The sequence below is a fragment of the Papaver somniferum genome, unplaced genomic scaffold (genome assembly GCF_003573695.1).
Source record: "Papaver somniferum cultivar HN1 unplaced genomic scaffold, ASM357369v1 unplaced-scaffold_160, whole genome shotgun sequence".
NCBI lineage: Eukaryota > Viridiplantae > Streptophyta > Magnoliopsida > Ranunculales > Papaveraceae > Papaver > Papaver somniferum.
Window position 1 is genome coordinate 234,071 of NW_020625487.1, and position 26,330 is coordinate 260,400.

Genomic DNA, 26,330 nt, shown 5'->3' on the forward strand with positions numbered 1-26,330 from the left:
CAGACACATTAATCGAGATTTTCATTTCTGCGGCCAGTATGAAGAAACTACTATGCATATTCTCTTCTCCTGCACATTCTCAAGAGATGTTTGGATGTCCGTACCTAGTGGATCTACAGTTTTATCAGGATCACACACCAATATAGCTGCAGTTTTTGAAACATGGATGAGCAACAAATAACAATAACTTATCACACCAGAATGGTTAATAGTGGTTATGACAGTCTCATGGACGATCTGGAATGAGCGTTGTGAGGTTAACTTTCAGAACAAAAAGGCAGACCTAAGGGATGTGGCTAGAAGGGCGATTAGTTTTGCAGATTACATCAGTAAACTGAATTTGCAAAACCAATTACGTAGCACTAATAACCCAAGCCCTATCTCTCAGAAATTAGTTTGGAAACCACCTGTATCTCCATACTTTGTTATTAATTGTGATGCCTCATATAACAGTAACTTTGGACTAACTGGTGTTGCACTTGTTTTGCGTGACTTTACATGCAAATGGAGGGGATGCTCAACAAAATGCTACGCAAGAATAAAGAACTCGGAGCATGCAGAGTGCCTTGCGTTTTTTTATGTTGTCAACTGGAGTAAGGAACTGCAACATACTCATATAGTTTTGGAGACTGACTTACAAGGAATCGAGAACTATATCAACAAAGCAGAACCAGTTATTGCGTGGGAAAATGAAGGCATTCTTTTAGATGCTTTAGATGTTTTAAAAAGTATTCCTTTTTGGTTATGCCATTATGTTCCTAGCTATTGTAATAAACCTGTTGATAAACTCGCAAAATTCAACTGAAAATATGGAGTTACTAGAGTGTGGTTTGACAAACCTCCTAATATCATTGAGAATCAGTTGATTCAAGACAATGTACCAGTTTCAGTTTAATATATTCCTCATCTTTAACATCAAAAGAAAAGAAAAAATTGTTCCAGAAATATCCCCTTAAATAGTGAGATAGCTTATCTATTTATGGGACAAAATTTAAAACCGACTAATTTAAAACCGTCTGGCTCGTCTAATTTGGGACAGGGGAGTATAACCTACCAATCTACGACGAGGTGACGAGGGTGAGCGAGTAAAATATCGAGTCTAACTAAATAGAAAAGATATTTTTCTTTGGGTAATCAAACACATTCCTTACGGGGAGAGGGAGTTTAGGGTTCAAGCTTTAATTTGCGGAGGGGAAGAAAACACAAAAATGGCAGCAGATTCAATTTCTCGAAAATCTTTATTAATTCGTAATTTCTGTAAATCAATCGAGAAGAAACATAAACAGCATTTATCATTCCTTTACACTTTCACTTCCACCTCCAATTTCAACTTCAACATAACCTTCAAAATTTCTTGTTTCTACAAGCTTGAATCTCAACTCTTTGAAGGTATTTCTTTAAACCCTTTTCTTGATTTTGTTAATAAAAGTTGAAATTATGTTTAAATTTGTGTCTGGGGCATTGATTTCTGAATAAAAATGTGTTCTTTTTGTGTTGAATTGATTTTGAAGGTTGAGAAGAGAGGCATCTCTGTTGAATACATTGCGCCCAATTCACAGTGCTACTGCTTCTGCTTGTTCTGTATCCAAGCTTCCTACTGAAGTTTGCACATCTAATGACGGTTTGTCTAATTATTATTGCATTTATTTTTCTTTCAGTTTGTAGATAAGAAGAAATACATGTTTCATATACAGCACATCTTGATCAATCAATTTGATAGGATTCTCATACTACAACCACCCTATTGATATGGAGTTTAGGCTAGAACGACAGTGGAACGACGTACATACTAGAGAGATTAGATTTGGTTACTCCGTGAAAACACAAGTATGCTTTGCATTTGCATCCTTATAGGGCTTGCAAGGATGTTGCTGAAATATCCTCCTACCAGTTAGTAGAGCCAGTCTTAAAAAATAGGATCCGCTCACTGTCTTTTCTTTCCATGGTATATAAGTCAGTCTAGGAGTGTCAACCACTTCTTTAGTAATGTTCCAGCGGACTGATTCCTCATCTAGAGACAACTAATGCATTGACTATTTTGGAAGGGATGTTCTTATTGTATAGCTGCCTGTTACTTGAAACTACATCATTTTATTTTGTCGATCTCTAAGGCCATTTCCATATTCGCATCACCAACTAAATTGAAAACCCTTTTTCGTCACAAAAAATTCTAAACAGACTGAGGAAATGAATGCAGATTTGTTTATACAAGATGCGAATAGGTAGAATCATACATCATTGATATATATGTGCACACACATTCTAAAGTCTCTTGCTATCTAATTTCCAAGGTAGGTGTAGACAACTTCAAAATAAACGCCCTGTCAAGAAAACCTTATCTTAAAACTAATCATGATCTGTATTAGACTATTAGTTATGTTGTGATTGACTTTCTATTGCTTTGTTGGATGTGTAGGAAATTATGTAATGTGGCTCCTATCCTCCTTTAAGTGATACCGGGGCCAACTTGAGCCCGGGCATTCATGGTACGTCCATGTTCAATCTAAAACTTTTCTGGTCATATGTTCCAAATGTTCCATTTGCTTAGAATGTTAATAGAGATTCAATAGTTGTTATCTTGTATAACACCCTCGAATTGTCAATCCTAGTTCCATCCCTGGGCAAGAACAACTGTTATCGTTAGTTAGCTTTGTCATCACCAAATTATTGATACCGATTTACATGTACCAATGAATATACAGCTCAAAAATCAAAATAAAGTTTAGCTATACAAAGTCAATTGTTATAGTTTATTCATATTGTGTTACATCATGGTAAAGCCTGTGAATTATGGAGGTCTTAGATGCATTTTTCTCAAGAAAATATCATCAAAAGCAAGGTAGCGGTCTTAATCTAAACATTGTGACCGTTGATCGACCGTCCAGATTAAGAACATAGCCATTGGCAGGTATGTTTACAGTGTTCTCTCGCTATATATATTCTAGTGTTTGATCTTGTTAAGGATCATAATGTTTTTTTCCTCTCTTTAAATTTCTTCAAATAATACGAAATATTCATATTCTTACAGTACTCTTTTCTTTGCAATTTCTGAGCACTCGGTCATTCGCGTCCCACAAGTAACTATGGCGTGGTATAAAGATCCTCAATTGTATATATCTCGTGAAACGCCAGGGTTAAAGCTATACAGGATGAAGGAACCAATTGGTACCCCCATTGCTCTATCAGGTATAATTGATTACGGATTCTTAGATTACTCTAAACATCTCTCTTTGGCAAATAACAAAGAAAGCGATTTTGATGCTTTCTTATCTTCCATCCAATTTGATGGAGTGACTTTCAAGCTTATAAATTGTCAAGGCTGGGTGGTGTACCAGATGGCCAGTAATTACTACCACTTAACCTGGGCACGTGAACCACTTAATTCGCCCTTTTATAGGCTGCCTGGTATTAATACTCCCGAAACAGAACTATTGGCTCAGAAAGAAGCTCTTGACAGAAGAGTTTCCATCTTGGAAGCAGAAATATCACCGCTCAAAGTTGTAGTCCGAATGAGCAAAGAAAATAGGAATACTCTTATTCGCGAGAAACAAGCTCTGGAAAGAATAGTTTCGGACCTAAAAGCAAGAAATTCAACTCTCGAAGATGATAAGCTCAAGCTTATGAATGACTTGAATGAAATAAAGGCTGAGAATCGAGTAGAGAAACGACTTTCTGATCTAGAAGCAACAGTTTCAACTCTCAGGGAATTCATGAGGAGTTGTGATGGTAAGAACACTTTTGTCAATGAACTGGATGATGAGAAAGCGGAAATCAAGGCAGAACAAGTATCTGTTTTGACATCAAAACTCAAAGACTGTTGTGGTGCTGGAGGTAGATCAGCTGATGAAGAACCATGGAAAAGTGGGTACTGAGTGTGTAAGAGTTTTAGTAGAGTTTATGAGAGGTGTTAAAGAAGTGTAATGCTCGTTTTAGTTTGAACAGCTATAACTGTCAGCTAAGACAAATTTAAGTGACAGAATTCTGTTACCTCATCACCTCTCACACTCTCTGTCGTCACTGTTGTTTCCTCTCTTTTTTACAGCTTTTAGAAGGCATTTGATGTAAACTATTGTGCTTCTGAATGGAATGTTCTTATCTGATTCTCACATTTTAAAAGGCTTTATAGGTACCTAGTTGCTGCTGATAATTAGTCTCGTGTAGTCAGATTATGTATTTGGGTCGCAAACTGATTAAACTGAGACCCATTTTTTGTCACCCGGTTGCTAGTTGCCGAGAGTTGACAAGTATTCTCTTTGTTTCAGGAAAAGTGATATTTATTTATTTATTTTTTTTACTTTTCTTTTTCTTTTTTGGTCTAGACCAGATTGAACAAATGAAAATACAGTATCACTTTCCCTGAAAGGGTAATATCTATTTTGGAATTTGGACCATGGAAGATCCAAAAGTTTGAGAACCATACCGTTCGAGAACCCGATAAGGACCAGAATTGGATATGGGTCTTTGACTTGAGGGGTTAACAAGTAAAATTGAGGGATGCGGATAGAGAGAGAGAAAAAGGGAAAACATTTTTCCTCACACAGAGGGTTTAGGGTTGAAGCTTTTGAGATCTTTGGTAGACAAAAAAAAAAAAAAGAAAAAAAAATGGCAGCATCCTCGATTTCTAGAACATCATCCATATTCATTCGGAATTTCTGTAAAGCAACCAAAAGTTTAAATAGTATCTCTCAGTCATTTACACTTCCAACTTCAGCTTCTTCTTCTTCGAAATCTGCAAATTTCTTCTTTACACAAACTCGAATCTCTACTCCTCACAGGTATTTTGGTATATCTCGAATAGTTTGATTTCATCAAATTAAGTTCATATTCTGTTAGTAAATGTATTTGAGATCTTGATATCTGAATTAAATTTGGTTGAATTGATTTAAAGGTTGAGAAGAGAGGCATTGTTGTTGAATACTTTGCACCCAATTCACAGCGCGACTGCTGCTGCTTGCCTGGTTTCTAAGCTTCCCACGGAAGTTAGCTCATCTAATGACGGTTAGTCTAATATCAATTTTGCATTTCTTTATCGTTCGGTTTGTAAGTAAGAAGAAATAAATTTTCATACATATATAGTACATCTTGATCAATTTTATCCCGAAGACCTTGGTATTCACATACTACCACTACTTTAGTGAAATGGAGTTTAGATGAGAACAATCGAACATATTAAAGAGATTAGATTCAGTTACTCCATAAAAACACAAGTACGCTTTACATTTCCATGTGTAATGTACTGGGCCTGCAAGGTTCTTGATGAAATGTCTTTGTACCAGTTAGTAGAGCTGTAGAGCAAGTCTTGAAAAATAGGGTTGACACAGTTTCCCCACTTTCCATGGTATAAGTCTCGGATTCTTTCAGCTGGTGTGTTAACCACTTCTTTCAATGCATTCAAGAATTATGTTATCTTGTTTGATCTTCTTTCCAAGCCATCCTCGGTGAAGTTGAGAATGTCTTGTATAACATGCCTAAACAACCTATCCCGAAATGGTGTCTTCAAACCCATCATTGGCACCTTATTCCTCGGCATTTTTTTTTCTTTTGGGATCCAATCAGCTATCTTATTCATCATCATATAATATGCCCACCCAAAATGCTGGCGTACTGATAAAATATGTTGTCCACCCAGTGACATATGTCAGACCCATTACATTAGTTGCACGCAAAATTTGAGTGACATTATTGTTTGCCGGGGCATTCTCTTAGTTTCACATATCCCTGACTGCCGACTGGGTGGAGTAGGATTTCTTCTTTGACTGCCTGCTGCCATTATATATGATAGCATTTCCGACCTTCAGTCGAAGCCCTAGCGGCGACATTGTGACTAGCAAATTCTGCTGTTGGATTAGGTAATCGTATGGCAAACCTTTACAATCCAAGTAGGGTTGGATGGTTTAAACTTTTAAACTATGGTTAGAAACAGAACAGTTAAAAAACAGATGAGAAACAATTTCTGTAAGTCCAACCTGGGATGAGACAAGGTGTTTTCTACTTCGAGATTTGGTTCCTATTGTGACATAGGAGCCAAATGAAATTTCGAATTTTCTGTAGGCTAGAAAGTCTCCATACCTTCCCCCAGTTTGAGCCAATAATATTGGCTTCACTTGAGAAATAATAGCATGTTTCTAGCTGTAACATTACCGGACTTATCCTTGGTTCAAACAACCTGATACTCTGCATTTTCATCATACGGGGATAACTCTAATATCGTTAGGGATAGTATTATGGAGGGTTTTGGTGGAGTTCTTCTATAGAGAAACAGCTTTATGTAGCCTCTAGCTTGGCCATGGATTGTTTCTGCAGTTCAATCCTGACAAGTTTACTACCGTGGTCCATGGTTTGATCACCATAGACTTCCCCCATCACCAATTGAGTCTGAAGGCCATTCGTAGTGGTAGCTTATGTGGCCACTAACTCTTCCTTAGATTAGTTCGAGTCGGGTCATTCAGGAATTAAGAACCAAGGTTATTGAGAAACAACCGAAAGAACAAGCAAATCTTTTCCAGTATCTACTTGGACATTCTTATTCCCCTTGTTCAAAACTGTTAGAAATGTGAATTAGTTTTTCAACCATAAACATCACTAGAATAGATGTTTCCTTATTGGGAGGTGAAAATGGTTTACCAGTTGCACACAACTGTGTTTGATAACATCATTACATAGTCTATTTTGAGAGATGAGTTCAACCACAACCATCTTCACGAGATCCCAACAACTCCATTATGGGGCTTACTTTATTGACTTATAAATTTCAGGCAGTGTACAATGGACCTTGGATCAAATAGTCGCGTGTGTGCATCTTAGGTAGACACCTCTACGGATAGTTGGATAACGTTTTCATTGTACTTGGTTGACTCTGTGATTGCGCACAGTTCACCTTTTGGCACGTGTCTTGCTTGAACCCATGATGCAGCATGCATCCAGATGCCTTAAATCTTCTTAATGGTTAACCTGATCAGGTGAATGCCATGATCCAAGGATAGAAGTCGTGCCATGTCACCAGTGCCTAGTAAGTGGGTGGATGGAGCGTGTTTCCTATTATTGTGTTTTCTATGTCCGCCTGTCTCAGTATTTGTGTTATTTCGTCGCCTTTGTGGAATAATTAGCAAGTCTATTGTGTCCATGCCACTCTGTGCTTTTAAAGTGCGTAGTTACTAGACTGAAGAAAAATCACGTATGCAAGTTATTTATGAAAAAGTATTACAAACAGTGCCATGTTTGTGACTTTTGAACTAAAAACAACCTCGATTCAGCTGTACAAAAATTTCATAACTTTGGCATTAATGCCCTTGCTGTTTTGGGTAGGTAGTATCGTAGTCTGGAAGGTGGGTCATGAATTTTTGTGATAGAACTTAAGCTTGAAAAGGATTACACATTACACATACACTATTGTATGCTTCTAAACGAACATGCTGTATGACAGTACGAGATGCTTTTGTTTGTTCATGGATCAAAGTATCCCATGTCATATTAATAGGATAGGCCATAATGCTTGATCTATGCACTGTTGGTGCTGATAAATCATGTTGTAACCCTACCACCATGAAGCATCCATCAAGTTTGTAGTGCTACATTTGGCAAGAAAACCTTAAGATATTTTTTGGTGCTGGTTGTCATTAGTCAGTTAGGGGAAGACTGCTGAAAATGTGAGCGACTGTTTGGATAGGCCCTTAGTAACTTTGTTAACCAGAGTAGTATTTTACATTTAGTGGTATCTACTACTGTCAATGCCAGTCCAGGCACGCCAGGATTCAGTCCTTCTACGTCCATCGAGAGATATTCCGATGACGTCAAGTTATCTTTGAAAGCCATGTACTCAGTGGAGCCGGTTTTCAAAGCCAGCGGTTAGATTAACAATTTCTTTATTGGGTTAATCATGTTGGGTATAATATTTCCAATTAACCTTTAGAAGGTCTTCACACATGTACCATATATTGGATTGAGTGTATAACTTGCAGTGTCTACAGAAGTTGATGTATAATCAGTAAGAACCTATGTTATAGATGGCCTAAAATTGGGACACTGTGGAAACTCTGCATCTGTTTTTTCCTCTTTCCTGATGTTCTTCCTTATGTTAGTTAAAATCTATCTAATCTGTCTTAATATTTGTAAAAGTTTGAGCACAATTTCTAAGTCTTTGACCTTTGTTTAATTATAAAACTTGCTTTCACCATTAAGACATTTAACATACACTGTTTAGCGATATATCAAATCTATAAAAGAGACTGATAGTAGAAACGAAGGAACTCTAATGTTTTAATGTTCATCTTTTGTTTATCGCTGGCTGTTTAGATATGTGCCCATCTTTCGGTAATCGAAAAGACTATAAGTTGTTTCAGTAGTTGGAAGTACTAATTTTAGCTGCATACTCGGATAGGTTGGATTAATTGTCTTTTTGCAGCTTTTGTCGCATTAGGTTGAATTCATGAGCTATAAAAAATGGCTGATAGCTCATGAATTCAACCTAATGCATCAAAAGCTACATAAAGTCGATTAATCCAACCTATTCGAGTATTCGGCTAAACTTAAGTGATTTTCAGTATCCATATATAGTTAAAGTGTACAAAAACAAAACTATATACAAATTTATGCAGCATAGAGTTTCATTAAGTGATTTTCAGCATGTCAGAGAATTTAGAAAAAAGTAGAAGTGGGTCTTCTGGAATTCCCTATGTAATTAGCAAAAAGAATAAGTACTAAATCAAGCACTAATCTAGTTTGTGTGTTGTCTTCCCGTGTATTGAATTCACTAGATTTTTTAGCATTGTTGTGCTGGCCAACCTGGTCAAGGTTGCTGAGCTAATAAATCTGTTGCTTTGTGAATGAGTCAAAAATGCAGAAACTCGTGTCTGTTGCCAATCTTTACTGCATTATAAGAGCTTCTAGCTAGACCTGTGATGTTATGCGTCCTGAGATTATAGTTGATTTTGTCATTCTCAGCTCTAAAGCTTCTTTGTTAAGAGGTGTATTTTGTTCTTCCATGGTTTCAATCCTGCGAACTTAGTGATATTACCCTTCAGACTTCTGTCAGAATAGCTTATTAACAATCCCAAGTTTAAGTCTTTCGGATATTGGAATTTTACAACTTAGTGGCAGTGATATTACTCTTCAGACTTAAATCAGAATAGCTTATAGTAGTGACTTTGGTGAAACTGCTAATCTTTATTCTTAATTCGGATGAGAAGTGGAGAATGTTTTCTTCTGTTGGTGATGCTGGAATTTAACTGAGAGATGGGCGGCTGCTACATATCAGTCTTTAGCTTATGAGTGGTGTGGTTACATGGGTGTTTGTAGTTATAATGTAACAAGTTCTATTTGTGGTTGTGCATCTCAAAATTTCGAGCTGGTAGATCCAAATGATAGTGTGTAAGAGGAAGTTAGACTATTAAACTGAACTAGTTCTTTAACCATGGTGGAATTAGATAATACTATGTTTCAGGGTTCAGGGTTCAGGTTCAGGGATGTAAGTCGAATTGCCTAAAAGAGTTACCTAGTTCTCAGTTACCAACCGGAGCCCTCTTCTCAGTTCTTTTATGCCGGCACAGCGGGATGTAAGTTGAGTTGCCTAAAAGATTCCACATGTATTGCGTCGAATGCTCTTGCTGATAGGGCAGGAGTATGTTACTATGAAGCAACAACTTTTGTTAGCGGGTATCATTCGCCCACTGTTCCTAGTATTTCATAGGTTAAGAATTGCGGATTAGTGAACCCCAATCCACCTTCGTCTGCTCTTACTACGATGTTGAGTAGTAAATCATCTAACTTACATGGTTGGGCAGTTGCAATTGTGGCTTTTGTTGCTCTAGTTGCTGTGGTTTTGTTGGAAGGTGGTCTATGGAATTTGGTGTTACAGGAACAGCCAAAGTTCAATTCATTATCGGCGCAATATGCGTTGCTGGAATATGCCTCTGGCACTCCCGTCCAATTCGCATTCAGTGTCCTCCATAGGTCAACCAAAGGATTTGAGGAGAAACTCGGGTTTGGAGGTTTTGGACTGTTTATAAAGGGATTCTTGCCAGTAGATCAATAGTTGCAGTAAAACAACTAGAAGGAACTGAGATAGGGGGAAAACAGTTTAGAATGGAAGTTGCAACTATAAGTAGCACCCATCATTTGAATTTGACGAGACTGGTTGAGTTTTGCTCCGATGGGAGCCACAGGCTTCTGGTTTACGAGTTCATGAAAAATGAGTCTTGACACTAGATGTTATGTATTCTTTCTTTTTCTGATTCCACGGGGCTACTCAAGTGTTAGATTACACCATTTGTCTTTCTTTCTCACTAACCTCATTATCCAGTCATGCTTTATGTTTAGAATGCTTTGTGAGTAAATTCTTTTCACCAATATCACATGTTAATGCTTCAGTATACTAATAGACTCTACCTGTGAGTTTCACTCTATTGGTTGCCAAGAAGTTGAGGTTTATCATACAAGGTTTTAGCTCATTTAGTGTAAGGTGGAGCTGGGGGTGAAACTAGTGTCCTTTTAGCTCATTTAATGTAATGTGGAGCTGGGGGTGAAACTAGTGTGATTTCCCTAAAGAAAAGATAGGCGTTGACTAAGAGGATTCCATGGAGGAGTGCAGTGAGGGGTTACATATTATATTGGCTGAAGCTTAGTTTCTAGGTGTAGAGGAAAATCTATTTTTATCGTCAATAAAGTCCCATGAGTTCTTCGGATTTTTTTCTTTTTCCAATGTAAACAACATAATCTTTCAGATGTTTCTCAGTCTGTAGTCATAGCATGCTTGAAAAATGTGTCCTTATTCAATGCAGAATTTACTTCTTGGTTCTATGTGTAAATGCTGCTTACAGAGATTCTAACTTCAAAACTTATTCGTTTGATGACAGGTAGATTTGCCAACTATGTCAGTCCCATCTAATGTCTGCTAAATCTAAAATGCTGGTCCTTTATCCATCATGGGAAGTTTTGGATTTTCACATAAGCAGAGGTTCATAAGAAACAGTTTCTTCCCTTTTCTTAATTATTTAATTTTCCGATGTTTCTGTTAAAAAATAGTCCTTTGCTTCGAATTGTCATCATCTTATTGATAGAATAGAACAAACTGATAAGATATAAGAATGTGAATTTGCCGTTCAATGGGAGTTTACAATGTGATGGCACGTCATGTTTCCAAACCACTATCTATGCAGTTTTATAAAATGTCTAGTTTTGCAGCCCAAAATGTCGTATTGTTTTTCAGAATAATGCTATTTTTACGCTTTCTTGTTTGACGATAATGTTGCTATAAATGAGGTTGTTTAAGCTCTACGTACGATCATGGATGTGATATTTGTGGTCATATTCGAATAATAGGATTTCTGTGTTCTGCATTTCATCTTATTTGGTGATAAAAAGGAGGGATTCTTGAGATGTTGCCGTACTAAAGTTAGGGGTAGACAGAAAACTTTATGACTTCGAATTGACTGCTCTCAAGGTAAACAGGGTGAGAAAGTCCGTGTCTCTCATAAATTTTGGACCTACCCTTTCATTTTCAGATTTTTCTTTTCCAAACAGCCAATTCACATCATAAACACTAACCAAATATGTGAACTGCAGTGTAGTTTATGTAGTGCTAGCTTGTTCAGGTCATGTACCATCACGAGTTTACAACACAATTGAGGAGTTACAATCTTAGGGACAATATTTGACTTAAAAGTAGTACTTAATCATAAATTCATGTATGAATCATGTACTTAGACATAGGGTTCACAAGAAAAGATCCTATAGATTTAAGTTGGTTTATGAACAAGAAGATCTCTATCTCGAGTTTATGCTGGTTAGTGGGGTTGAGCCTTGCACGTGCTAGGGTTTGCCTGGTTGGCTTACGAGTAGACAGGCATCAATAAATAAGCTGGTAGACTTAAATAAAAACCCAACTAACAATTTAGTAAGTGTGACCCTCTGGCTCTGTGAGTGAGAGTTTTTGAAAGGGTCACGGAATTTAAAGAGTCATTGTCATTGCAGGAAAGTTGAAATTCTTGGAAGGGTCAGTAGATTTATTAGTCATTTTCATTGCAGAACATTTTGGTGTATAAACTACAAACTTAGTCTTATTAAAACAAAAAATTTGTGTCATTGAGTTTTGACTTTGTTTTCTGATGATGTTTTCATATGTTTTTAAGTCGTTGGTTTTTAGTTCAATGCATATCTAATCAAATTACAGGAAAAGATAAACAGTAAAACAAACCCCTCAATTCTTTGTTAGGTAGTCTTTTGTTAGTATTTGAGATTCTATGTTTTTTGCTCAAGTTTTACATTGATCGGTAAAGTGACTGAAAAAATTAGGGCGCCGTCAGAACGAAGAAGTTCGGAACGATGCTGCCGCGAAACAGACTTGTAAGTGAGATTATCAGAAACTAATGTTTAAAAAATGAAAGTTCGTGTGCCCTGAACTTGTCTAATAATTGAGATTAGCATTTGTTAATTAGAAAAAAAGAGGGTATGTCCTAATAGTCTATCTGGAAGTAATGAGCTAGGGGACAAGTAAACTAACCACCAAATCCTTTAAAAATTAGGTTTTTTTTTTACATTATGGTTTGGTGGTACTCTTAACTACTAATAACTGCTAATGAAGAAAACTTCATAGTTGTTTGGATCTTTCTTAAAACATACACATGTATTAAGAGAGGCGGAATTTGTTCCTTTCTTGTGGAATCATCAACTTCTTTTCTTTGTGGTATCCATGTTCTTCTTCTATCTATCTATCTATCTCTAGGTGAAACCTAATCCTTCTCACACGTAAACATAGAGTACATCACAAATGCAACAAAGCAAAGCAACAAACAACAACTCACTACAATTGGTTAGTAGGGTCTCAATGGGAATCTTTTTTTTTTATGTTTCTGCACCCAAATTGTATAAACCATCTCTAACGAGAAAGAAAGAGTTTTATTACCACATTATCATTTATAGGATTACCGCACCCATCAATAACAAGGAAATGGCCAAATGGGGGTACCAAAAAAAAAAAAAAAAGGAATAAAGAGAAAAGAGAAAAGTTTCCTGCTCTTTTTTATTTCAGGGTAACGGTCATGTTTCCATATCATCTGAGAAATATGCAATCTCTCAATCCCATACAAGAAGCTCAGGAATTCCAGTTAGCCGCTATAATGTTTAAGCTTTAAAATAGGCCTTTGTAAAGATTTTGGTGTTTGATGAGTTTCGGACCAGCACCACCCAACAATTTAACCATTGCATTATATACAGTGATATCGGCATTGTAGCCGTTTTTCTGGCTGTTGTTAACATACGTTTTTTAATCAAACGGTATCAACGCAGTTGGAGACTAACTTTTTCATTTTTGAAAAGTTGAGCAGGGGACTTGAACATAAGTCCGAAGTACAGAGTGTGTGTGATCATATCAGTTAGAGACATAAAAAGTTTCTGAGTGACCTCCAGACTGGTGTTACTTGTAGGGATAGCCCTATCCCTCTCTGTGTCAGTTAAAAAAACAAGTCACACCTCCTCCACCTTCAATTCCATGGCCATACACACAAAAAGAAAAACTTACTAGATTTTAAAAAATTGGTGGTAGAAATATGAATGAATGGGTCCAACTTCTTCAATACTATGTCTTTTTTCTTGTTCTGTATTCTTTAATGGGTTTTAACATCCCACATGAACTGTCAAGATAAATTAAACATTTATTTCATTCTTGTCAGTGATTCTTCTTCTTTTTTTCTTTTTCTTTTTTTCATTTCTCTATTTGGTTTTTGTCTTCCAAATATATCTATCTCTAGAGGGCAGCAGCATCTAGGACAATATAGAAATAGGGACATAACTCTCCCCCTCTCCCACCTCTCTGTCTCAATATCTCATTTTCTCTCCCATTCATGTATGAGAAGTCAGAAGAAGAAGAAGAAGCCATTTTCTAATCATAACTTTCCTTTGTTTAGACAAAAAATAATTCCGTTTTCAATCTTCATCGAGAGATATGGCTTCATGTTTCAATGATTATGCAGTAAAAGTATCTGATGCAACATCTTGTTCAAGCACCGCAAACTTAGCTTGTTATCCAGCAAACTTGTTACCATCAACCAAGAATGCAATCTCTTGTCTCTACAAAACCAAGTTATCTACTGAGAAACAGTTTTACATTACAATTTCATGGTGCAAGAATAATATTGCAAACAGTCAAGGTCTTAGCATAAACGTGAACGAGATGTCGTCGCCGAGTTTCAAATTCAGCACGGATTACCGGTTGTTCCGACGGAAGAAAGGTACTCGGAAACTAGAAGCAGGGAGTTCAAAGGTTGAGCTCTTCTGGGATATCTCCATGGCTAAGTACGGTTTGGAACCGGAACCTGTAACGGGGTTTTACATCGCGGTCGTAATTGATTCTGAACTAGTACTTCTTTTAGGAGACATGGGTGGTGAAGAATTATCATCCGCTTCCAAGAAGTACATTTCAAGTTTATGCAAAATTGCGAAATTCTCATTAGTTTCCCGGAGAGAACATTTCAACGGCAACAATCTGTACAACACCAAGGCGCAATTCAGCGATTTGGGCACTGCTCATGACATACTGATAAAATGCACGAGAGAAGACGGTCCGGTTCTATCTGTTTTCATCGATAAAAAGAAAGTCATACGAGTAAAGAGCTTGCAATGGAATTTCCGGGGGAACCGAACTATATTCGTCGACGGAGTCTTGATCGATATGATGTGGGATGTTCATGACTGGTTCTTTAATAAAGAAGAGTCGGGGAATGCTGTGTTCATGTTTAGGAGACGAAGTGGATTAGATACTAAGTTGTGGTTAGAAGAAAAGGTTTTTCAGAAAGAGCAGGAAAAAGTTGAGTTTTCTTTGTTGATTTTTGCTTCTAAGAAAAACAACAACACTTGATTAATTAATTAATAAAACTCATTTTAGTACTAATTCTTCTTCATGTATTTTGATTAATTGATGTTGGTTTTTCATGGTTGTTGTAATTGTAAAGACATTTGAGAGATGGAATAATGCAATGAAGCTTAATTAGGTTCAAATCTATCTTCGTCCTTGTTGACTTTAAATTGATAATTAAGTTATGCTTTTGATGGACATGGTTATTAATATCTTGCTTGATAATATCTCAATTTTTTTGGAACTTCTATTTGATTGCCGGAAGTTCAACGGATGGAAGAAAAAAATAAAATCCAACCACAGTGGGAGTCGAACCCACGACCTTTTGATCCGAAGTCAAACGCGCTAATCCACTGCGCTATGCGGTCTTGCGTTGTTAATTCTGTAATGAGAAGAAAATATAGCGGATATCAGGCAAATGTGGGAGTTTCTTTAGAGAAGTGATACAAAAATGGGAATGTAAGCTATTAGGCAGTAGGAGAAGAAATACTGTGTGATATCTTACGTTATCTGTTGTTTGTAAGATCCACTTGGTACTAACAAATATATTGTCTGATATTTTCTCGTGATAACTCAGCTGTTTTAGAAAACCCCCAACGATCTTAGATCCTTGAGAGCCCAACGATGTCAGGAAAGGCCAGCCCATTAATAGATTCATCCTTTAATAGTTTAAGGTTGCAAGCCACATGTGTTCAACTCATCCTTTTCTAATTTTCTTTGTTTGATCTTCCAATTTCTGGTCTCTAACTCTAAGAGTCTAATAGGAAATTTCAAAAGTTGCTCGGTAAGGAAGCCATCAATAAATCGGTGAGGAAGAGCTAAATTCCTAACCTTGTGCTAGGACGGACCTATGGGCTGATTGTCGATGTGGTCGTGTAGTCCTCATAGGCCCAAACTCCCCAGTGCCTATAGGAATCATTTGGATTGTTTCCCAGCGTTTGCCGTTGGTTGAAACCCCTTTGGTCCCATGAAAAGAGATACTTGCTAGTTTTTTACCTCGTCTTTGGCTGTGCACAGGGCCGTCCCTGCCATACAAGCAAAGAAAGCCTTGATTGGGGCCACAAATATAAGGAGACCACGAAAATTTTGTTTTGTTCGCTGTACTGCTGTAGTGACTAGTGAGTGTTGGTTAAATATCTGCGGGAAGCTTTTTAATCGTGGTAAGAAAGTCAATATCAAACGGCCAAAGTCAAAGGCGATTCTTAGACGATTTTAGGATTAGGTTTTTTCCTGTTTTCTACGTATCTCCTCTGGTGAGATGCAAGCTTCTTCTTCTTCAATACCTCTGGTGGCTTCCTCCAAACCATCAGGGGATTCTCGTATGGGGGATCTGAGTTCTAGTGGCGGTTTGGGTTTGAATCCTGTAGCTCCTTCGGGTTTTGAGAAACTTCCACATGTTGCTTCAATGGTTTCTCCTCCTGTATGGACTTCTTTGTTTGATAAGGAAAAAACAGTTGTTATTTCTTCGGATACGGAATTCTATTCGTTTCCTGTTGTGGATGGGAAGAAAACTATGGATATTCTTTATGAAGTTTTTGATGAAGATATTCGGCAATGTGAAGACAAAGTAATTGGAGCTTTTGTGGGTAGGAGATTGAAATGACTATTCATGGTGAAAGTATGTTTATCTTTGAATTCAATTCTGCAGAGGATAGAATTAAAGCTTTGGAAATGGGTTTAATGTTTATCTCTAACAGATTGTTTATTATTAAACCATGGTCAAGAATGGTTGAGAAGGAAATTGCAGAATTGAAACCATTCCAATATGGATGAATATTAGAAATGTTCCTTTATTCATGTGGAACAATAAGGGATTGAGTATGATTGCTAGTTATCTTTGGAAACCACTTATGATGGATACTCAAACTCTAAATAAAACTAGAATAAGTTATGCCAGAATTTGTGTGGAAGTAGATGTCAATTGTGAGTTTCCAGATTCTTTCATTTTTACTCTAGGTGGTAAGGATACTGTTGAAATCAAAATGGATTATTCTTGGTAACATCCAAAATGCAGTGAGTGTGCAGTATTTGGTCATGTTAATTCAAATTGCCCCAAACATGTAAAACCAGTTCAGAAAGTAGTTCAAAAATGGGTCAAGAAGCAGAATGTAAACACCACAACTGAAGATGGTTGGATTTTAAAAACAAGAAATGGTGTTAAGGCAAATGTGCAACAATCTAGTGGTCAAGTTAATGTGGATTCTCAAGTTGTTCTTGAAGTTGAACCAATGGATTACGATCAAGGACATAGTCAAGAACATAATCATATTTTGCAGGAGGTAAACATAAGGAAAGACAATAATGTAAATGAGCTTATTTCTTCTAATTTTTTTTTTTCATTTTGGATAAGGGTTTGGATAATTTACAAGAACACCTATCTGAACAAAATAAGGAGAATCTTCAAACTGTTCTTCAAGTTTCTCAGCATAGGTCAAATGTACCTGAATCTTCTAACACTGGCTCAAGAGCTCATTTTCAGAAGAGAGGTAGTCTTGCACCACCATCTATTAACCTCTTCCTTAAGATTTTATATTTGAATAAATCTGCTAGAGGTTCTGTTTCTCTCCCTTTAAATTTTAAATGATGTTAAACACTGGATGTTGGAACATCAGGGGGCTTAATGACCCTTTGAAACAGTTAGAAGTAAAACATCTTATTAGGAATAATAATCTCTCTCTAATTGATACTGTAGAAACTCATGTTCAAGTCTGTAATAAAGTAAGAATAAGGAATAATATCAACCCTTCTTGGTGTTTTTTGGATAATGATACAATTGATTGTTTTGGTAGAATTTAGGTGGGTTGGGACCCAAATAAAATTCAAGTTAATGTTCTTTAGATGTCTTCTCAAGCTATTTCTTAGAAGTTTCTTCCTCCAGGATTAATTTCATCGCAACTTTTTTATATGGGGATAACTATTACATTACTAGGAACCAACTCTGGGATATGATTTCTTCTTTTGCTGATTCTGATAACAAGCCATGGATGCTCCTTGGAGACTTTAATTCTATTATGTATCCTTCTGATAAAGTGGGAGGGTCTCAAATTATGTCATATCAGTATGAGGGTTTTACCAGATGCAGTCGGATGTATCAACTCTTGGATCTTTCTGTAAGGACCCTCAAGCTCGTCAACGCTATTAGACCAATCAACAGACGACTAAGCCGCTAATGACTCGATTAATTAGAGACGAATATTAATTAATAGAAATTAATCTAACAACAGTTTAGATATGAAACTGGTATCATCGAATAGGTCTCAGAAAGTTGTACGAATTGGGATTCTCGAACGTGTCATTCGGATACCTGACGAAGAAGATATCTTTGGTTTGGTATGAAGGGAAAATTCGTTTTTTTCTTCGCTAAGCCGCCTTGGCTGCCCTTATCCTTTTTCTGGTCGCCTTAATAATTTCCTTGGCCTTATCACTTAGGCGTGTCGAAGAGAATCTCATTTCTCTTTTCTTGTTTCTTTTTCTTCTTCTTTCTTCTTCGTTCTTCTTCTTTCTGTTCTTCTTCTTTCCTCTTCCTTTCAATCTCAATTCGAAGAATTGAGTTTGTTTTCGTATGAAAAATTCATAAGAACTTGATTAGTATGATGAATAGAAGAAGATGAAGTCAGACCTGAGGTTGTTTGAACTCGAGAGAAAAAGGAGATGATGATGTAGATGGAGGTTGAATTAAGAGTTCGATTTTGGTGTTGTTTAAGATGAAACTAAGGATGGGTGTTAGGAACAGATCATGAAGAAGAGGTTGTTGTGTTAATTTGGGAGTTTGATTTGAGAGATTGAAGGGTTATGGTTCATGTGTTCTTCCTCAAATTGAAATTAGAGTTTCAGTGGAATTGAAATGGGAAATTAGTTATTCAGAGGATGTTAATTCTTGGGTAAGATTCCATTTTCGTTTAAGTTTAGTGTTTTAGTTTAATTGTTTAAATTATTGAATTTATGTGTTTGTGAATGAATTGTTGAGTTGAGTTAGATGAGCCTGATTCTAGGGTTATTAGTAATTGTCATGGAGTTAGAGATGGTAAAGAAACTGTAGTATGAGATGAGAATGGAATGGAATGGGTCGCAGCTGTTGAGTGGTTGGTTGTAAGGAGTTGTGAAACTCAGGTTGCAGGCAATGAAGAGATTGAAAAAAGGATTGTGTTGTTACTGAAATGGTTGTTGAGTTGGTTTGATCTGTGCTAAGATGATAATGATGATAGTGATAGGTAGAGGTAATTGTGATGTGGTTGTGGGTACAAATAAAGATGGAATGAAAGAGATTTATGGTTGTAGTTTAAGTGATGTTGAGATACAGGGGATGAGAAGTTCAATTTGAACTGAAGGTGAAGATCTATGTTATGGAGTGAACTGGAGATGAATTTGTCTGTGCGTTGGTGAGTGCAAATGGTTGGAGGTTCACAGATCAATTGCTGATGAATAGAACAATGAAGTAAGATGATAGTGTTGAACAAAATTGGGTGGTAGCAGCTCCTGGTTGATGAAGATAAGTTACATTGAGCCAGTGGAGAGATTGGAACTGATGTATCTTTTCAGGAATTTGATACAACTTGGAGTTGAACTCCAAGTGGTGGTGCTGAACTGAGATTGAGATGAGTATAGATATGAAGTGGATTTATTGCTTGGAACTAGAACTACAAGAGTAATTGGTGATAGTTAGATGTGTGTTTAGGTGCAGATGAAGTGTGGGTTAGAATTCTGGTGGTATTGTTGCTGCTGTGGGAGTTGTTGTAATTATAGGTTGATGTGGAGTGTTGAATGTCGAGGGACTATTTGTAATGAAAATAACATTGCTGTTGAGAATTGATTGGATACGCAGTATAGAGTTGGGTTTAGACTGCAGCTGTGAGTGATGGTGTTTGGGTTCGTATGTCAATGCAGGTGGGGGGATATGAGCTGATATGTTTGTAAATGTAGAATTGGTGGTTGTATCTGATGGAGCAGTAATGGTTTTGATTGAGAGATGGGAGTAGTCTTAGTTAAGTTGTAGAGTTGAAATTGAAGTTAGAAATGATGTATTGTGTGTAATTGATTTGTTTATAGCTTTGAGTTTCTTTTCTTTTCAGTCAGATGTTTATCTGATTTATTCTACCCGACTTGGATTATATGACCGGGTTGGATCGGTGTTAACTCACCGAGTTTCCCTGAATTGACTAGAGTTGACTCAGTTGACCGACTCAGAGACCTGACCAATTGACCTTAGACTCGACCTTTGACCTGGACTTAGGCATTGACTGTTAGTTGACCTCTCCGACCTGACGTTGACTGAACCAGGCCTTGGATTATGGGGCAGTTCTAGTGGACTTGGACTTAGAGTCAGTTTATTCTATTGAACATGAATTGGACCCTTATGGTCCGAATTACCTTTTGGTTCCTTCTACAAAGTTGTAGATATTCATAAGACATATCTAATGGACTATAGAACCAACCTAATTGGATTAGTAAACCTTTAGATGTGCTAAAGATAGATAATAAAAGATGTAAAACCATAAATGGGCATATAACCATTAGATAGTTCACTTAGTCTATAACCAGAGATTCGTATAAGATTATGATATGAGCCTTATGTGAGCCTTTTGGCTAATTTCTTACAGTGCTTGTGTGATAACAGTTACTCTTTATTAACAACGATCGATTCGGTGGATAAACCAGTGGATGGTGGATTTCGAGGTAGACATGGCTAGTCATCTAAACAGGTGGGAACTCTGTAACCTTCTTGTAATCATTAAGCTTTATTATTGTTAGAGCATTGCTCGGTCGAACTCGCATGCATTGCTATCTCAAGCATGTTTGTCAATGTTAGTGATCAAAATTATAAGCCTTGATTTTTAGTTTATTATAGCTAAGTCTCGGACTAGGATAGAAAGTGTAGTTGAGCTCAAGGACTTCATGGCGATTCATCATACAAGTAGAAGAACTACTCAAGGAACCGGTGGAACTTCTCGACAAAAAGGTATGTGAAGACTTGAACTTATCTGTCACTCAAAAGTCTATCTACTTTATCTCCTACTTCTTGAGACAAAAAGTCGTATGCTATATATAGACTTAGATTATACACATTTGGTGGTATTTCGAGCCGAGTATACCTCGCCTATCTATATCTCGAAATATGTGTTGGTAAGCTTTTCGCTTCGACCAAGTTTATCTTTACCTAGTGACGAAAGCCATGATATGTTTCAATCGTCTTGAAAATTGATTTGACGAGAAATGGTGTAACAACTATATAACGTTCTCTAAGAATGTTTCAATGATTGAAATGAGAGTTTAGATTACATAACCAATGATGGACATAAGCATTGTTGTGGAAACACATTTATGTATAAGTCATATTCCTTGAACCAAAGTTTGCGAACTTTGTTGATCAAGAGAAACCGGAAGAATCGCTTATTGCCAAGTCCGCGAACTCAGTCCGCGAACTACTTCTCATCCCGAGAAATTCTGCTGGAGTTGAAAAACTAGTTGCGTGAGTACCAGTCCGCGAACCAGCAGAAGGTCTCTTGCCGAGATTTTCTGCTGGAGTTTGTAAACTCTGCCGGTTACTTAAGTCTGCGAACCTAGTGTGCGAACTTAAGAAGGTTATATATCTGAAGATGATATCTTAACTTAAACTTTAAAAAGACTAAGGAATGCAGTTTGCATACCGTGGCTATAAAAGTTCATAAACCGATTCAAGTGAATCAAATCATCTTTGCTTCAATTGTGTCTTGTGTAGTTACATAAGATTTCCTTGCAATTGAACAACTCTCTAACTAGTTCATTTGAGTCATTTGAACTAGTTATGGTGAAGAAGAACATGGCTGATATGAAATACTCATATGGCTAACCTTTTGGTTAACTATTGTTGAACCAACAATGTACACGTTTGGGTACGACTAACAAACCTAGAAGCGTGCAGTTCATTTGTGTATAACAAACTAAGTTTTCGATCTAACGGTTGAGAAATATTAGCTTGAACTTAAATTAGGTTTTCATCTAACGGTGAATTTTGATTGCTTTGTTACCAAGGCAAAACCCTGATTTGAAACACTATATAAAGGAGATATCTAGTATTGTGCAAAACTAATCCCCGCACCTTATGTGTGATACTAGTTTGCGTACTAGAGTCGGTTCTCCTTTAACCTTTGGTTTTCTTCTTCTAAAACCATGTTAGCGACTTAAATACTTCATTGGGATTGTGAAGCCAGACCGATACTACTTTTATCATAGTTGTGTGATCTGATATTGCATCTTCTATCGTACGAGTACAATCAGATTGATTGGATTGAGATTTGATATCTCCGATAGGCAAGATATAAAAAGTAATCACAAACATCTTCGTCTCATTGTTTGTGATTCCACAACATCTTGTTTCGCTACCATACCATTAAGATTGTTGTGAGGTGATTGATTAATCTAGGTTGTTCTTCGGGAATATAAGACCAGATTATTAATTGATTCCTGTTCACCTTGATTATTATCAAAAGACGGAACAAAAACTTTAGGGTTTTTCTGTGGGAGACAAATTGATCCTTCGATAGACTTGTCTGTGTGAGACAGATTTGTTTATTGTCAAAGCCTGCGATTTTGGGTCGTAGCAACTCTTAGTTGTGGGTGAGATCAGCTAAGGGAATCAAGTGCGCAGTATCCTGCTGGGATCATAGGCGTAGGGAATACAACTGTACCTTGGATCAGTGGGAGACTGATTGGGGTTCAACTACAGTCCAGTCCTAAGTTAGCTTGGAGTAGGCTAGTGTCTGTAGCGGCTTAATACAGTGTCTATTCAATCTGGACTAGGTCCCGGGGTTTTTCTGCATTTGCAGTTTCCTCGTTAACAAAATTTCTGGTGTCTGTGTTATGTCAATTTCCGCATTATATTGTTTTATCTTTATAATTGAAATAATACAGGTTTTTTGTTAGATCAATCAATTGCAGAATCCGACCTAACGGTTGTTGATTGATATTGATTGACACTTGGATATTGTTCTTTGGTACCATCCAAGTTATTCCTTGTATTTTATTGGTACTCGCAGTTTCTGTTTGAGGAAATCAGATCAAGAGAGATATATAAACTCGTCGGTATACTTTTAATTGATTGAGTCTTGTTGATTCTATTAAAAGTATATTCGAGTTTGTTCATACAGATTGCTAAGCGAAATATTGGGTGGTGTTGTTAGACCCCCGCTTTTTCAATTGGTATCAGAGCAGGCAAACACGTTCAAGACCTCAAAAGTCTGTGTTTGTAGCGATCTGACTATATGGACCATAAAGTCTCAATTGGGCATGCGGTTTTGTTACAGAAAAGGGTTGGATGAACAAATCCGGATCAACTCTGGTCTTGTTGCAGAAATTGCAAATCTTAAGGATTTGATATCTTGTAAAAGTCCCTTGATGAATCTGAGTAACTCTAGTTGTTCCTCCTTAAAGAATAGTCGTAAATCAGATGGTAATCAACGACCAGTTGTTATGAAAACTGATATGACTAGGAACCACTCAGAAAAACTTGAAAGTCTTGGCACATGTTGGTGTTGTGATTCTTCCGATCACCGTCAACAAGTCTGTATGTCGTTTCAAAGGAGCCTAAATGTTTCAAGTGATCTTTGTAAGAAAGCTAAACAACTTTTTGATACTCAGAAAGGACATACAAACCTAGTAGGAAACTCTAAACAGAGAAGTACTAATAGTATGGGTTCCTTTGCTTTAATATTTACGTCTCCCTTTCAATGGTCTATTGATAGTGGATGTAGTAGACATATGACAGGCGATCTCACATGGTTTGTTTTGTCTATTGACTATGAAGGAGGTCATGTAACGTTCGGATATGGGAGTTGTTGCTACATCAACAAGACGGGAACTGTCAAACTGCTCGGTGTTCCAGAAATCCATGATGTAGTATACGTAAAAGGTATGACTGCTAATCTTCTTTCTATTAGTCAAATCTGTGACAAAGTCCATCGAGTTGTCTTGAATGCAAACGGATGTGACATTGTAGACAAAACTGGGAAAGTAATTTTTCAAGGAACTCGTGGTAAAAACAACTGTTATCTTCTCGATACTCAGTTCAGTAACCGTTGCAATTTGACTAAGGTGGAATCTACAAATCTTTGGCATGAGCGTTTTGGTCACATCAGTTATCGTCTTCTAACTAAGATCATTAACAAAGAAATTGTAGAGGCATTCCCAAAATCAATTCAAAGATTGAAGGTGTATGTGGTGCCTGTCAAAAGGGTAAACAAACGAAGTCCCACCACAAATCATCTCGAGATATTCTCACAAAAGCTCCACTTGATTTAATTCATATGGCTGTCTTCGGACCAATTCAACAACCCACTGTTGCTGGTAAGAAGTATGCTTTAGTTATGGTAGATGATTATACCAGATTCACTTGGTTTGCATTCCTATCTCATAACAATGAAACTCTTAGTGAATTCAATATTATTGTTAAAAGGATCCATAACGAACAAGGTCGCAAGCTAAAGAAATTTAGAAGCGATCGTGGAACTGAATTCAAAGACACCAAAGTATTTGAATTCTGTGATGAACTGGGAATCATTCAAAAATACTCACCACCTATTACTCCTCAAGGTAATGGAGTTGCTGAAAGAAAAAATAGGAATATTCAGGAAATGGCCAGGGTAATGCTCCATAACAAAAACTTACCATTAAGATTTTGGGGAGAAGCTGTTTTTACAGCATGTTACTTGATCAACCGTGTGTATTTACGGTCTCAAATTCCTAACACTACTTATGAGTTATGGTACGGAAGGAAACCCAACCTACACTATCCCAGGGTGTTTGGAAGTAAGTGCTATTCTGATAGATCGAGAACAGAAAGGGAAATTTGACACCAAAAGTGATGAAGGTATCTTTCTTGGCTATGCTTCTGATAGTCGTGGTTTCGAGTGTTTAATCTCAGAACACAAGTCATGATGGAATTTGCTAATGTTATAATCGACGACATTAGTAACTTTCGTCATGATAATCCTTCTGCTGAGTTGCCTCCAACCGAGACAATTGAGAAAGTCAAAGAAATTCCAGAATCAGTTGAAGTTATCCCAACGGTTACTGATCCTGACATTTCTAGTGACGAGGAGAAGAGCACTGATCAAGCCATTCCTAACGAACAAGAACGTGTCCCTCCACGACATCTCTGGGTTCAAATGAATCATGATCCTAACAGTATTATTGGAGGAAGAGATTCTACATCCAAAACAAGAGGACAACTTCAAAATATGTGCAATTTTGGTTGTTATCTTTCACAGGTAGAACCAAGGAATATTGATGAAGCTCTGAACGATCCCTTTTGGTTGAATGAGATGCATGAAGATTTAAATCAATTTTAAAGACAAGATGTGTGGGAACTTGTACTTTGTCCCTCTAATATCAATATTGTTGGTACCAAATGGATATTCAAGAATAAGTCTGATGAATTTGGAACGATTGTCAGAAACAAAGCTAGACTTGTCGCTCAAGGATATTCACAGATTGAAGGGATTGACTTTGATGAGACATTTGCTCCTGTGGCACATCTTGAGTCCATTCGTCTCTTGTTAGCTCATGCTTGTTTTCTTAAGGTTAAGATTTTTCAAATGGATATAAATCCGCGTTCCTAAACGGAATTTTAAATGAGGAAGTCTATGTCGCTCAACCTAAGGGGTTTGAAAATCCTGAATTCCCAGATCATGTGTTAAAGCTCAAAAAAGCATTGTATGGGTTGAAACAAGCACCTAGAGCCTGGTTTGAAAAACTTACTACTTCTCTCATTAGAAAAGGTTTTTCAAGAGGCGGAGCTGATAAAACTTTATTTACCAAATGGAGTTGGAAAGATGTGGTTATTGCTCAAATCTATGTAGATGATATCATCTATGGATCAAATTATGAAAAATTTGCAAAGGACTTCCAAGTCTCTCTTGCTAAGGAATTTGAAATGAGCAATATTGGTGAATTAAAATTCTTCTTAGGATTACAAATTCAACAACATAAGGATGGAATTTACTTATCCCAAGAGAAGTATGCTCGAGACCTTGTGAAAAGGTTCGGTCTGGATAAGTCTTCCCCAAAATTAACACCTATGATATTATATATACTATTTTATTTGAGGGAAATCACTCGTGTGCATATTGTACTTGTTTGTCCAACTTTCTGATCTTGATGGTAATATTATGAATCATGGTCTGTATGGGCACTCTGTGCGGACGATGTTATTATTATTGATTAGGGTTGCTTTCGCGTCGTCTTCTTTTGGCGAGGTTAGAGTGGCACTTGCTTCGTGATGCATAAATGGTTGTATGATTAGTTTCTACTTGTTTCCTTTCAAATTATATTCTTTAGAACTATGAAGCATGTTAGTGATTTCTTGAAAGCTATATGTTTCCATTGGGCATCCCTTGGGTATGATGTGCTCACTTGTTCCCACTTCAGTTTCAGTTTACCGAAGAGATGGTGTACTTGAAGACATCTGTTTCCATAGTTTAAATCGATAGCCGACTAAGAACGTTTTTGTATC

The 26,330-nt window shown here is 37.0% G+C and overlaps 4 protein-coding genes and 1 non-coding gene across 10 annotated transcripts; 4 read left to right on the plus strand and 1 right to left on the minus strand.

Annotated features, from left to right (window-relative positions):
- Positions 1–217: 217 nt before the first annotated feature.
- On the plus strand, positions 218–805 carry LOC113337521. The gene has a single exon (XM_026583189.1). The coding sequence runs from the start codon at positions 218–220 to the stop codon at positions 803–805; it is 588 nt and encodes a 195-aa protein (XP_026438974.1).
- A 312-nt stretch (positions 806–1,117) lies between these two features.
- LOC113337497 lies at positions 1,118–4,108 on the plus strand. Of its 6 annotated transcripts, none has more exons than XR_003354281.1 (4): positions 1,118–1,389; positions 1,512–1,621; positions 2,417–3,186; positions 3,303–4,108. XR_003354281.1 is itself a non-coding variant. In XM_026583166.1 (4 exons), exons 3-4 carry the CDS (start codon positions 3,084–3,086, stop codon positions 3,870–3,872), a joined length of 657 nt encoding a protein of 218 aa, XP_026438951.1. In that variant the 5' UTR covers positions 1,119–1,389; positions 1,512–1,621; positions 2,417–3,083; the 3' UTR covers positions 3,873–4,108. The 6 variants fall into 6 exon arrangements, 5 of the variants coding, with proteins under 5 accessions (XP_026438951.1, XP_026438948.1, XP_026438949.1 ...); XM_026583166.1 differs by having other exon boundaries at positions 1,119–1,389; positions 3,319–4,108; XM_026583163.1 differs by having other exon boundaries at positions 1,120–1,389; positions 2,417–2,908; positions 3,029–4,108.
- Positions 4,109–4,491: 383 nt separating this feature from the next.
- Positions 4,492–11,234, plus strand: LOC113337568. Its single transcript, XM_026583230.1, has 3 exons — positions 4,492–4,775; positions 4,889–4,998; positions 10,851–11,234. The coding sequence occupies exons 1-3, from the start codon at positions 4,495–4,497 to the stop codon at positions 10,880–10,882; spliced, it is 423 nt and encodes a 140-aa protein (XP_026439015.1). The 5' UTR covers positions 4,492–4,494; the 3' UTR covers positions 10,883–11,234.
- Positions 11,235–13,936: 2,702 nt separating this feature from the next.
- On the plus strand, positions 13,937–14,848 carry LOC113337522. The gene has a single exon (XM_026583190.1). It carries the CDS (start codon positions 13,937–13,939, stop codon positions 14,846–14,848), a length of 912 nt encoding a protein of 303 aa, XP_026438975.1.
- A 291-nt stretch (positions 14,849–15,139) lies between these two features.
- Positions 15,140–15,213, minus strand: TRNAR-UCG. Its single transcript has one exon. It is a non-coding gene; the product is annotated as a tRNA-Arg (tRNA).
- Between the last annotated feature and the right edge of the window lie 11,117 nt (positions 15,214–26,330).

Bases quoted from the DNA above. Each gene is read 5' to 3' on its own strand.
- LOC113337521 (XM_026583189.1), top strand. From the start codon at position 218: ATGACAGTCTCATGGACGATCTGGAATGAGCGTTGTGAGGTTAACTTT.
- LOC113337497 (XM_026583162.1), top strand. From the start codon at position 3,084: ATGGCGTGGTATAAAGATCCTCAATTGTATATATCTCGTGAAACGCCA.
- LOC113337568 (XM_026583230.1), top strand. From the start codon at position 4,495: ATGCGGATAGAGAGAGAGAAAAAGGGAAAACATTTTTCCTCACACAGA. The intron at 4,776-4,888 runs GTATTTTGGTAT...ATTGATTTAAAG, and splicing joins CGAATCTCTACTCCTCACAG to GTTGAGAAGAGAGGCATTGT. The intron at 4,999-10,850 runs GTTAGTCTAATA...GTTTGATGACAG, and splicing joins AGTTAGCTCATCTAATGACG to GTAGATTTGCCAACTATGTC.
- LOC113337522 (XM_026583190.1), top strand. From the start codon at position 13,937: ATGGCTTCATGTTTCAATGATTATGCAGTAAAAGTATCTGATGCAACA.